Raw genomic sequence first — 13,711 nt, forward strand, 5'->3', positions numbered from 1 at the left:
ATTTATAGGTACTGTTTTGGAAACGAAATTTTACGTGAAATATATCGTTTTTGTTATAGTGCTGTCTTTAGTGCCCCTGTTAAAGAGTTGATCCATACATTTTAACAGAATAGCCATATGTTTGCAATTTATGTTCTAAAGTTGAGGTCTGAACAGTATTTCAGTTGTTGGAAACTTCATGGCAAAAATTTTAAATTCGTCTGTTGTCTATTGCATCTTCACATCGAAAAATATCTCAGTAGATCTTTTGATTTATTTTTTGTCACTAGATGATCTAAGCATCTTTAATGACTTTTCCTTTAAGCCCCTTTATAAAAAAGAGAATTCTTGCTGATGCTAGTCTTTTTATTTTGAACTATGAGCAAGACTACTTGGTATACTCAGGCTTCCCTCTTAATACTAACTTTGTAAATGTTCTTATTCAAGTTTTGTATATCATCAACTTATTCTTCCTGACAAAAGCTCTAACTTAATCATAAACCTGTTTGATTTACTACTGATCCCTCCCTTTCCTGCTTTTGATGTTATTAGAGATAACTGCTAGCTATAACTAGATAATCATATGCTTTAGCTACCCCTCTTAAATTCATTGTTTTCTCTCTGAAATTTGAAAAGCCTGTGATAGTTTGAGCAGAGACAGATAGTCAAGATATTTCTACTTATAGATTCTCTAATACAAAAGATATTTTTTTCTTTGGAGCTATATGTTTTCTTATTGAAGTTCAACTTTTATCTTGCACTGTTTCACATTTTTTTATTTTTGTAATATATTCTCATAATCAGGTGTGAGGGTAAAGAATCATGTAATTTTCTGTGTTGTTAAACCTTTCAGAGCATGTAGCAATTGCTCATCTTTTCAGAGCTACCAGCTGTTTGATCTCAGTCCTTATCTCGTCAAGATTAGAAGTATCCTTTAATGATTGAATTCACACTCTTTTTCCACTTTCGTAATGTAGATACTTTCTTCATTTCACTTTTGTGACAAAGTGTTTTTGAATGTGTCCAAAGAGGGATGCCCCTCTTAGTAACAGCAATTGAATTATCTTTTTTTTATCTTGTTGGTGTGGGGGTAAGAGCTAAAGAAGTGGTGGTACTTCTGCTGAAGGCAGAGTTGTGAGAATATGTGAAAGTGTAAGGAAGTGAGTCTCAGACTGATGTGGATAGAAATGAAAGCGGATTGTGAGAAGTGGCTAATTGTTAGTACTTATACACCTGGATACGTTAACAATAATGAAGAGAGATCATTGTTTTTGGAGCAGCTGAGTGAGTGGGCCAGTAGTTATGATGCAAGAGATTGAGTATTTGGGATGGATGATTTGAATGTGAAAGTGGGTAATGTTGCAGTTGAGGGCATTATTAGGGGCACAGAATACTCAGGTGAATGGAGATGGTATAAAGCTTGTGGAGTTATGTGATGAAGAAGGACTGGTGATGGAAATATCTGGATTAAAAAGAGTGACATACATAAGTATATGTGAAGTAGAGAGGATGGTAAGCAGGCATTATTGCATTACATACTAGTTGATAAGAATGCAAAAGAGGGACTTTTGGATGTGAATGTGCTGAGAGAGGCAGCTGGTAGGATGTCTGATCATTCCATGGTGGATTCAAGGGTGAAGTTTTGTTAAGGCTTCTGGAAAAGAGGAAATGATATCGGTGTGAAGAGGATGTGAAAGTAAGTGAGCTCGGAAAATAGGTTTGCATGAAGAGATGGCAGGAGAGACTGAGTGTAGATTGGCAAAAGTTAAGAGTAACCAAAGCTTGGGGGGTGGGTAAGGAATGGGAAGTATTTAGGAGAGCAGTGCTAGTGTGTGTGAGAGAAGTGTGTGGCATGCAGAAAGGGGTGGGGTGTCACGAGGTGAGAAAGGTTAAAGGGTGGTAAGACAATGAAGTTTGTAGTGAGAGAGAAAGGAGAGGTGCATTGGTGCTTCTTACAGGGAAGGAGTGAGAGTAATTGGGAGATACACAACAGAAAATGGCAGGAGGTTAAGATGAAAAAGAGAGCAAATGAAAGTTGGTGTGAGTGAGTTTTAGCATTGTAAAGAGAGAATAAGAAAACGATTTGGAATGAGTTCAGTACTGTGAGAAGAACAAGAGAACAAATGGGAGTATTAGTGAAGGGGGCAAATGGGGAAGTAGTAACAGGCAGAGATGAGCTGTCGAGGAGATGAAGTAAAGGTTTACTGAATGAGAAGGTGGCAGTTGTAAGGTGTTTGGGGATGTGGAGGTTTGCAAAATGAGATTGACATGGTAAGTGGTTTAGCAAAAAAAGGAGAAGTGGTTAAAGCCTTGTATAAGATGAAGTTTGGCAAGGAAGTGGATGGTATTGCAGTTGAAGTTTTTAAGAAGGGGGTTGACTGTGTTGTTAATTGGTTGGTTATGATTTTCATTGCATATATGAGTCATGGTGAGGTGCCTGAGGATTTTGGAATGCAAATATAGAACCTTTTCATAACGGTAAGGGAAACACAAGTGAGTGTTGAGATTACAAAGGTATAAGTTTGTTGAGTGTTCCTGGTAAGTTGCATGGAAGAGTTATAATTGAGAGGGTAGTGGCATATGCAGAGTATCAGATGGGAGGAACAGTGTGATTTCAGGTGTGGTAGAGGAAGTGTGGATCAGGTGTGTGTCTATGAAAAATGCTTGTGAGAAATACTAAGAAAAGTAGTATTTGCGTGTGGCATATATGGATCTAGAAAAAGCATATTCCAAGTTTGATAGAGATGCTGTATGGAAGGTGTTATGAGTATATGTTCAGAGAGGACAGCTATTACAAACAATGAGGAGATTTTATCAAGAAAGTAAAGCATGTTTGAGTTGATAGACAATTATGAATGGTTCCAGGTGAAGGTGAGTCTGCGGAAAGGTTGTGTGACATCACCACGGCTAATAAGTCTGTGTATGGATGGAGGGGTGAGGGAGGTAAATGCAATGGACTTGGAGAGAAGGGAAGATATGCAGTCTGTTGGGATAAGGGGGCCTCATTGTTTGCTGCTGATGCAGTGTTGGTGGAAGATTCAATTGAGAAACTGCAGAAGTTGATGTTTGAGTTTGGAAGAGTGTTTGAAAGGAGATAGTTGAGGGTAAATGGGATTAAAAGCAAGGTTATTATGTTAGCAGTACAAAGAGACATGTTTGTTGGGATTTGAGTTTTAACTGAGAAAGCCTGGAGAAATGTAGATACCTGGGAGTGGACATGGCAGCGAATGGAACCATGGGAGCTGGGGTGATTTTTCACAATGGGTGAACAGGTGAAAGTCCTGGGAGCACTGAAAGATGTGTAGAAAGAGGGCACTCTCTTAAGGGTAAAGATGGATATGTTTGATGGTATAGTAGTCACATTGTTGCTGTATGTTTGCAAGATGTGGGCCTTAGACAGAAATGTAATGGAGAGGGTGGATGTGTTGGAAATGATATGTTTGAGGATAATATGTGGTGTGAGGAAGGTTGATCAAATTAGAACTGGTAGGTTGAGAGCAAGGTGCGTTAGTAAGATGATTATGTCTGAGGGAGCAGAAGAGTATGTGCTGAATTAATATAGACTTACAGGGAGGAAGAGTGAGGAAAGGAAAACCTCTGTGGTGTAATGATTAGTGTTGCTGATTGACAGGCTGCCCAATATTGAGTGCTTAGGATTGAATCCAAGTTATGGTAGTCAGTCCGCAATCAGCCCAGCTGTTCATCCCCCCCTAGAGATTGGTTAGTAAAATGGGTACCTGGATTAGCAGGGGTTAGCGATGCTATTTCTTGTTGAACAGGGTAGTGCCAGAAACAGAGCAGGGCAAGCAAGTATGAATATGTACATGTGTATATATGTATATGTCTCTGTATGTGTATGTATATGTGTGTGTATGGGTGTTTATGTGTATATATATGTGTACATGAGTGGATGAGCCATTTTTTGTCTGTTTCCTGGCACTACCTCGCTGACGTGGTAAATGGCAATCAAGTATAATAAAGAATATATATATTTATATTTTTATTTATTTTTTTTTATTTTTATTATACTTTGTCGCTGTCTCCCGCGTTTGCGAGGTAACGCAAGGAAACAGATGAAAGAAATGGCCCAACCCCCCCCCCATACACATGTATATGCATACATCCACACACGCAAATATACATACCTACACAGCTTTCCATGGTTTACCCCAGACGCTTCACATGCCTTGATTCAATCCACTGACAGCACGTCAACCCCGGTATACCACATCGCTCCAATTCACTCTATTCCTTGCCCTCCTTTCACCCTCCTGCATGTTCAGGCCCCGTTCACACAAAATCTTTTTCACTCCATCTTTCCACCTCCAATTTGGTCTCCCTCTTCTCCTCGTTCCCTCCACCTCCGACACATATATCCTCTTGGTCAATCTTTCCTCACTCATTCTCTCCATGTGCCCAAACCACTTCAAAACACCCTCTTCTGCTCTCTCAACCACGCTCTTTTTATTTCCACACATCTCTCTTACCCTTACGTTACTCACTCGATCAAACCACCTCACACCACACATTGTCCTCAAACATCTCATTTCCAGCACATCCATCCTCCTGCGCACAACTCTATCCATAGCCCACGCCTCGCAACCATACAACATTGTTGGAACTACTATTCCTTCAAACATACCCATTTTTGCTTTCCGAGATAATGTTCTCGACTTCCACACATTCTTCAAGGCCCCCAGAATTTTCGCCCCCTCCCCCACCCTATGATCCACTTCCGCTTCCATGGTTCCATCCGCTGCCAGATCCACTCCCAGATATATATCCCTGGGGATAGGGGAGAAAGAATACTTCCCACGTATTCCCTGTGTGTCGTAGAAGGCGACTAAAAGGGGAGGGAGCGGGGGGCTGGAAATCCTCCCCTTTCATTTTTTTTTTTTTTTTTTTTTTTTAATTTTCCAAAAGAAGGAACAGAGAACGAGGCCAGGTGAGGATATTCCCTCAGAGGCCCAGTCCTCTGTTCTTAACACTACTTGCTAAAGCGGGAAATGGCGAATAGTATGAAATAAGAAATATATATATATATATTTTTTCTTTTCAAACTATTCGCCATTTCCCGCATTAGCGAGGTAGCGTCAAAAACAGAGGACTGGGCCTTTGAGGGAATATCCTCACCTGGCCCCCTTCTCTGTTCCTTCTTTTGGAAAATTAAAAAAAAACAAGAGGGGAGGATTTCCAGCCCCCCGCTGGTAAAGTGTGTGAAAGAAGAAAGTTAAGAGTAAATGTGAATAAGAGCAAGGTTATGAGGTACAGTAGGGTTGAGGGTCAAGTCAATTGGGAGGTAAGTTTGAATGGAGAAAAACTGGAGGAATTAAAGTGTTTTTGATATCTGGGAGTGGATCTGGCAGGGGATGGAACCATGGAAGCGGAAGTGAATCATAGGGTGGGAGAGGGGGCGAAAATTCTGGGAGCCTTGAAGAATATTTGGAAGTCGAGAACATTATCTCGGAAAGCAAAAATGGGTATGTTTGAAGGAATAGTGTTCCAACAATGTTGTATGGCTGCGAGGCGTGGGCTATGGATAGAGTTGTGTACAGGAGGGTGGATGTGCTAGAAATGAGATGTTTGAGGACAATATGTGGTGCGAGGTGGTTTGATCGAGTAGTTAGTGTAAGGGTAAGAGAGATGTGTGGAAATAAAAAGAGTGTGGTTGAGAGAGTAGAAGAGGGTGTTTTGAAATGGTTTGGTCACATGGAGAGAACGAGTGAGGAAAGATTGACCAAAAGGATATATGTGTCAGGGGTGGAGGGAACGAGAAGTGGGAGACCAAATTGGAGGTGGAAAGATAGAGTGAAAAAGATTTTGAGTGATCGGGGCCTGAACGTGCAGGAGAGTGAAAGGCGTGTAAGGAATAGAGTGAATTGGAACGATGTGATATACCGGGGTCGACGTGCTGTCAATGGATTGAACCAGGGCATGTGAAGCGTCTGGGGTAAACCATGGAAAGTTGTGTGGGGCCTGGATGTGGAAAGGGAGCTGTGGTTTTGGTGCATTATTACATGACAGCTAGAGACTGAGTGTGAACGAATGGGGACTTTGTTGTCTTTTCCTAGCGCTAACTCGCACACATGAGGGGGGAGGGGGATGTTATTACATATGTGGCGAGGTGGCGATGGGAATAAATAAGGGCGGACAGTATGAATTATGTACATGTGTATATATGTATATGTCTGTGTGTGTATATATATGTGTACATTGAGATGTATAGGTATGTATATTTGCGTGTGTGGACGTGTATGTATATACATGTGTATGTGGGTGGGTTGGGCCATTCTTTCGTCTGTTTCCTTGCACTCCCTCGCTAACGCGGGAGACAGCGACAAAGCAAAATAGATAAATAAATATATCCAGGTGAGGATATTTCCTCAGAGGCCTAGTCCTCTGTTCTTAACGCTGCCTTGCTAATGCGGGAAAAGGCAAATAGTTTGAAAAAAAAAAATATATAATATATCCCTAGGGATAGGGGAGAAAGAATACTTCCCACTTATTCCCTGCGTGTTGTAGAAGGCGACTAAAAGGGAAGGGAGTGGGGGGCTGGAAATCCTCCCCTCTCATTTTTTTTTAATTTTCCAAAAGAAGGAACAGAGAAGGAGGCCAGGTGAGGATATTTCCTCAAAGGCCCAGTCCTCTGTTCTTAATGCTACCTCACCAATGTGGGAAATGGCGAATAGTATGAAAGAGGAAAAAAAGAATATATATATATATATATATATATATATATATATATATATATTGACAGATAGATAGATAGCATTAAAGACCTGACCTCAGTTAGGGCATATGGTTGCCCGTGCTTTCTTGGCTAAAACAAAAAAAAAAAAGAATTAGAGAAGATATACATGACAGAAGTGGAGGGAACAAGGAAAAGGGAGGACCAAGGTAGAGGTGGAAGGATGGAGTCAAAGATGCTTTGAAAGTCTGGGGCTTGAACACGCAGGAGGGTTAAATGCATGCAAGGGATAGAGTGAATTGGCGAAATGTGGCATTCAGGTAACAAGTAGATGTCACTGGTCTTACTCCCTCCTGATGCTCAGCCCCAACTACCCAAAAGTCTCTTTTTCTTCATCTTTCCATATCTTTCCTAGTCTCTCTGTAATCCCTGCTTCTAATACACAAATCTTCTTAAGCAAGTGTTTCTTCATTCATCCTCTTCATATGTCCAAACCATTTCAGTACATGTGGTCAGTTTTGTCCATCATACTTTGCTTACTAGCATGCCTCAATCTTCCACTGTCAAACCAGACATGATAAATCTATCTCATACCAAGTATTGTCCTTGTGCAGTCTAATATATCCACCCTCTTCCATTTTTTGACATTCTGGACTTAAGGCACATATATACAAAACTGTAAGGATAACCATACCTTCAAACATACCTATCTTTGCCCTTAAAGCAGATTTCTCCTCCTATGCACTCCTCAGTGCTCCCAGAACCTCAACTTTCTCTCCCATCTGTTGAATTGTTTCATTCCTCATAGTTCGTCTCACAGCAAAGTCCACTTCCAGCTATTTAGAGCACTTCACTTTCTCCAGGTCCTCCTCATGTGTATTTACTTACAAACCATCATGTCTCACCCCCCCTGCTACACCTCATTACCTTAAGTTTGTTCAAATTGACTTTAGGTTTTATTTTTTTTGCAAAATCTTTCAAACTCTTTCACCAGCTTTTGAAGTTTTTCTCTAGAGTCTGCCACCAGAGCTGTGTCATCTGTAAATAGCAATGATTCACCTCCCATGCCCCCAACCCATTGTACACTGCAGGCCTGCCCCTCACTCAAAGACCCTTGCATTCACATCTCTCACCACGTTGTCCATAACAGATTAAACAATTAGGATGCCTTTACACATCCTTGTCATAGACTCATATTTATATTTGGACAGTATTAACAGACTCAGCCAGCAAATGGTTGCACCTTAAGTGATAAGTGATCTTTAGCAAGGTTGTAAAATTGTCAGTGGATGGAAAGAGAACACAGTCTGTGAGGATCACTTTGGCAAGGTTGTAAAATTGTCAGTGGATGGAAAGAGAACACAGTCTGTGAGGACCTTTTCATCTTGGAGAATTCCATCTTACCCTCCTCTTGTTTGGAGGATATCTTGAAGCTGGAGGAGCCCCATGAAAGGAGATTTTGGGCTGTATTATGATAATTCTTCTATATGGATAGTTTCATTACTCTTGGTTGCAGCTTTGGGGATTTTTTTCTACTCTTGTGGAGTGAGTTGCAATACACATTGTAGATTTTCTTAAATGAAATTTTAGCATATCATTGTTTTTGTTTATTCTTTCATTCAGATGTATGTCTCGTGATCTTAATTACAAGCACTTGAAGAAACAGCATTGTCCCATAGGTGATGTACAGAAGTAAAGTTTGATAGTTTCATTGTTTTTTATCATAACCCTTTTTCATATTGCCCCCATTTTTTCCTTTATTATTTTCTATGCATTATTTTTGCATCAATTTTCTCCATGTCCAGGGGCGTGACCTGGAGGCTCATGTAGTGGAAGTCTGCGAGCCTCCAGACTCTCCACCTCTTCCGGAGCCTCCTGAACAGGTGAACACCTTGTCAGTAATTATGTTTTTACACCTGTGTTGCCTGATTTTTAGCATTTCATCATGGTCAACACAGGTGTTGGAAGTGTGTCACCTGGCAGTGGTAGATATGTGATTCTGGGATATTGTTTAGTTATGGTGTTTGGTTTGTAATTTTTGTAGTGTCTACCACTGCTGATAACCCATCGAACCTGGAGCAAATAGCCTTAGACCTTAATGGACATACCTAAAGCTACCAGTGAGTTTCCAAACATAAATTGTCTCCTGTTTATATAGTTATATTTAGCTTACATAGCTAGTTTGTAACTACTCCAAATGCTTGAAATTAACAGATATTCCCCATGTAAAAACAGATATAAACCCCTCTTTAAAGAAATATTTTGAAAACTTTCCATCATGAAAGCTTGGACTTAAAAGTTTGTCAATGTTTCTGTGTTTAGATTACCAGATGAACTTCCACTAAGGCACAGTCCTGTTGTATACTTTTTATCAGGTTCTTGATAGTTGTGAAGGGAAGGGTCCAACACAGAAATTAATGATGAATTTACACTTGCTCATCTCTTCAACTAGATAAGATGTAGATATTTATTCAGTAACAAAGCTCAGGACTGCACTGTTGAAATTATAGTGACAATGCCAAGAGGAAGAGGGAACCTGACAGTCATCTTTAATTTTTTAGTTTAACGTTTTTTTATTTTGTCTTCTATTTTACCCTATGAAAGATTTATCCGTACGTTTGGCCTTCTTTAGTACAACAGAAATCTATACCATGTCTTCCATTTGTGAAAAATGTTTAATCCTTCTTTTTCTCTTGAAACTGATCTAATTTAGGGTTTCATCTTGTTTTCTGACAGTGATTGTTTATTCCATCTCTATCCTATACAAAAGATTAGTTTTTATTTGAAGAAAGCATTCTTCATTCATATTCTCATGTGCTCTTCTCTGGTGTGATGGTTGTGTTTAGGGGGGTGAGTTGGAATCCTCGCAGTTGGCTGTGGTTGAGCCCCCTACCTTCACCCCGCCAGAATCTCCAACACAGGTGAAGCACTTGACATTTTGCTTTAGTTACCTTTAGCGGCTCCTTAATGCTTGACTGTTTTAGTTAATCTAAAATTTTCTTTTCAAAAATTTTATTTTGGAAGCCAGAAAGAAAAAAAATGATCACCAATATGGTTTGTTTATTATCTTATGAAAACTTGCATATGGAGGCACTTACTTGATTACTTTTCTCTTTATTTTCCATTTTTTTTTTTAAGTCTCAGCAGAATATTTTCGAGAACAGATCTTAGCAACTCCATGTATTATGAAATTTAGCTTTTGGAATAGGGGTGAAGCCATTTCTTAGTTTGAAGTACTGTGGTCAGCACCTGCAGTTTTAATGACTTTTCCAAAGATTGTTTATCAAGGAAAGAAGAAAATTACTCAGCATGTAGGTATATTGTGTGCTTGATGAGTGACAAAGAAAATTTAAAGAAAAACCAAATTACAATTTTTCATTTAACCCATAGTAGACATTGTGAATGAGGTTCAGCTTTTGTAGCATAGCCGTAGAGTATGATGATTAGAAATGATTTGTGCCTAGTATATAACCTCCATCTCTTAGACATAAATATAATCATGATGTGTGTCCCTGTTTTCGTTGATTGTTATGAATTAATGCAGTAGGTTTTGAACCTTCCATGGTTTATCATCTGGTGAGAAACAGATGGACATCATCATGATGTGACTGTTCTTAGTTTTATGTTTGAAACATTCTAAATTTTTCAGAAGACATCCTTTCCCCATCAGTAAATGTATTGGTACTGTGTATTAGTTTTCATCACAAATGTCAACATTCATTTTACATGGAATGGTTTATGAGGCATTGATTTGAATTTAATGTCAATGATTATAGTGTTTTATTTAGATTTCAGCATTTGTGTGCTTTCCTTTCCAGAGTGATTTTAATGAAACTGTGTTCTTGGATAGCCAGATGGAGAAAAAAATATTTGAATTTGAAACACATATAAGTAACAGCATGTAATTCTCAGATGAAGAGCATAGTTTACTTCTGCACCCATTGATACACTTGTGTTTAATGGTGGCTCATATTGGTGAAGAATAGTACACATTTCTTTGAACTCTGCTTGATGACTCCCATAATGATGGTAACAACTGCATTCCTTTATGCTATTTTTATCTCCTGCTGTATTATTACATCAATTTCTCATTATTTGTACTCACTTTGGGTGAATCTTTTATTCAGTGTTTACTATTAGTGGTGTCGTGACACTTTGAACTTGGGACTGTGGGCAACATCTGCCTTTGATTCTAATAGCAACATTTAACTTTGATTACATAAAACTGAAGCACTTATGTTGTATATTTATATATTCATAGATTCATCATTTTTGTTTAATGGCATTGCATTCAACAGATATCTGTTCTGTCTTTATGCTCTCATCTTGATCCTCTCTTCAACCCCTATCTCTGTATGGCATGTGATGGTGGTTAACATTGGTAATTGATTATAGAACAGCATTTGACATTTACATCATCTTCAGCATTTTGATCTTATATTTTATCCTTGTAACATGACCTTACTTTAGTACTTCAGCCTTTTTCTTGCCATCAGTTCTGATCTGGTATAGCATTATATTTTTATCCTGCTTTCAACCCTTGATGCTGGTACTACTTTTAACATATTATAGTAAAACTTTATCATTTAATCATATTATCTTCAGCATTTACTTCATCATTTAGTATCATTTGATTTTCTCATTTTCAATATTTCCCTCCTCATGTCATCCATATATTATTGTCAATATTTGATATTTATTCTGTCCTTGGTATTATCTTTTAAAATCTTTAGCATTTAGCTTATTACTTTCTCCTTGATGTAACCTTCATTTGCTCAAAACTCTGTCTTTTTATTATCATTGATGTTTTGTTTTTAATGTTTATTTCATAATATGAATGTGATATTAATTTTAATAACTGCTCTTGATATTGTTTTTTCATCTAATTTTGCCATTTTCCTCATTGATAGACCTTGACACTATGCTCTACATTTGATATTAATTCAGCCTTCAGCATTATATCTTCATACTCTCTTTTATACTTTTATACTTAATCTTCAGACTAGCGTCTGCCTTTCGAATACTTACTACTGCCTATTTTTCATTTTACAACTTGGTCCTCTTCATTGTTCATCCATGTTACTGATGTGGATGTTCATGGGTAGGAGGGTGGAGCTGTGGAGTGTCCCCAAGTGGAAAAGCCCTCAGAACCTAGTCCTCCAAAGGTGGAGGAACCATCTAAGCCTACGCAACCTAAAGTAGAGGAACCTGCAGAGGTGCCTCAGCAGGTGAAGAAGCCTCAGATAGAAGAGCTAGTTTGCCTTTAGTTAATCTAGGTGACATAGGAGTAGAAAGCAGTGACATACATGGCTTACTTTAGAAATTAGAGGAAATCCATTATCTTTTAAACTACCACTGAAAAGTCTGTCTCCATGCCTGTTTTGTTGACTCTGTGAACTGAGTGATAAGCGGAAAATGACAAGATCTTGGCCCTACCACTGACAGGTTCACTGGTAAACAGTGTGCTTAGATCATGGACAACTTATAGGTACCTTGAACTAGCTCCTTCTTTCCGAGATTTTATAGCTTTTATTTACTGTCTTTTTACTTCATTCACTTTTGTCTTTCTTCACCTACCATAGGTATCTTGCTAGTTACACTAGAAAGATCACAGAGTGGATGAAACAGATGTAGTGATTGAAGTTTTGTAGTGGTATTAAAAATGTAATAGTTCTGCTTATACTGTATTCTGCATACCTAAGGCACTTGGTAAAAGTAGATTAGACTGCACGCTTAGTTTTGTTTGAATTTTAGCATGCAGTTAGCCAGCATAAACAAATGATTAAGGGACTATGGAAGAAGAGTGGTAATAACTGATGTAATGAGAGTTTAGCTAAATGCAGCAATGAAAACAAAATGAAAGATATCATAAATTCATATGAATTAATCCTCCTAATTAAGGATGTTACACTTTGGTCACCTTCCTCTCATGTCATATTCTCTTTGGAGAAAGCTTGGATAAATAGCTTTTGTTTGATTTATGGAAATATAAACTCATTAGTATTACTTTTAATAAGAGAAAATATTTTACTTTGCTTGTGAGAGTGAGTACAATGCCTGATCTGGTGACCCTTTGGCCCAAATATCCAAGCTCTCATTAACCTAGGACATTGTTTACCAAGCAGTAGATTGTAACATTCCTGGTCATTCAAAGATTAGCTTAAGCAGTCTTCTTGTTTATTGAAACTTGGATGGATGAATGAATACCTGATGTAAGTTTTGATACCTTATTTCTTGTAAGTTATGATTCTTGTTTGATATCAAGATGTGAATTGAGCAGCCACTAAATTGTTATGATTAGTTTTTCAAGTTTGAACAAAATTGGCATCTAACATGAGATGGATAAAGAACTTAGTGAACATATGTACATGTGATCCAAGCTTGAGTTTTTAGTCAAGTACCACATAGAAATGGCTTGATATAATGTTTTCTTCATTTGGTATGTGCCAAGTTAGATGAAAAAGGTAGAAACTGTTTGCTTATTATTACATTCAGAAACTGCATCTCTGGTTGAGAGGTTTTAGAAATATGATTTCAAATTGGTCATTAGTTATGGTTTAACAGATATTTTTTAACCTCTTTTACAGAAGGCCCCTGGCTAATAATTTTTTTACCACTCTTAAAGTATTAGAAATATTCTAATTATGTAAGGATTGTCTTATGTGAAGTATCCTTGGTTTGTCAATTGGCAAGGTTTCACTTCAGCAGATTTTTATATGTTAATCAAATACATCATTCAGCAGGATGCGGTAAGCAAGCAGGGCGACCCAAAGGCCAAGGGTTCAACATCTTCAAAGGATGATAAGCAGTCTAAACTCCCCTTTGAGGATGGCAGCAGTGGCAATGGTAAGGACAATACTAGTAGATGCAATTTGAATATATTGTAGATTCTATTCTTGATGATATTGTAAATGATGACCATAAGTGCATGAGTGGCTTTAATTTCTTTGCTTTTTAACTGCATAGTCAATTGACCCATATAGTTATAGAGTTATGGATGATTTATTGGTAGAAGAATGAGTTAGATTTGAAGAGTAGTGTTCT

The 13,711-nt window shown here is 38.2% G+C and overlaps 1 protein-coding gene across 1 annotated transcript in view; it reads left to right on the top strand.

The window, feature by feature from the left end:
- The window catches only part of nwk (nervous wreck), a 272,814-nt gene that overhangs the window by 247,425 nt on the left and 11,678 nt on the right, over positions 1-13,711 (top strand). The window contains exons 27-30 of the mRNA XM_071687955.1: positions 8,473-8,550; positions 9,514-9,588; positions 11,773-11,895; positions 13,408-13,513. Coding sequence (XP_071544056.1) covers positions 8,473-8,550; positions 9,514-9,588; positions 11,773-11,895; positions 13,408-13,513 — 382 coding nt within the window. The remainder of the gene's footprint in view (positions 1-8,472; positions 8,551-9,513; positions 9,589-11,772; positions 11,896-13,407; positions 13,514-13,711) is intronic.

Source organism: Panulirus ornatus, chromosome 44, assembly GCF_036320965.1.
Source record: "Panulirus ornatus isolate Po-2019 chromosome 44, ASM3632096v1, whole genome shotgun sequence".
NCBI classification, from domain to species: domain Eukaryota; kingdom Metazoa; phylum Arthropoda; class Malacostraca; order Decapoda; family Palinuridae; genus Panulirus; species Panulirus ornatus.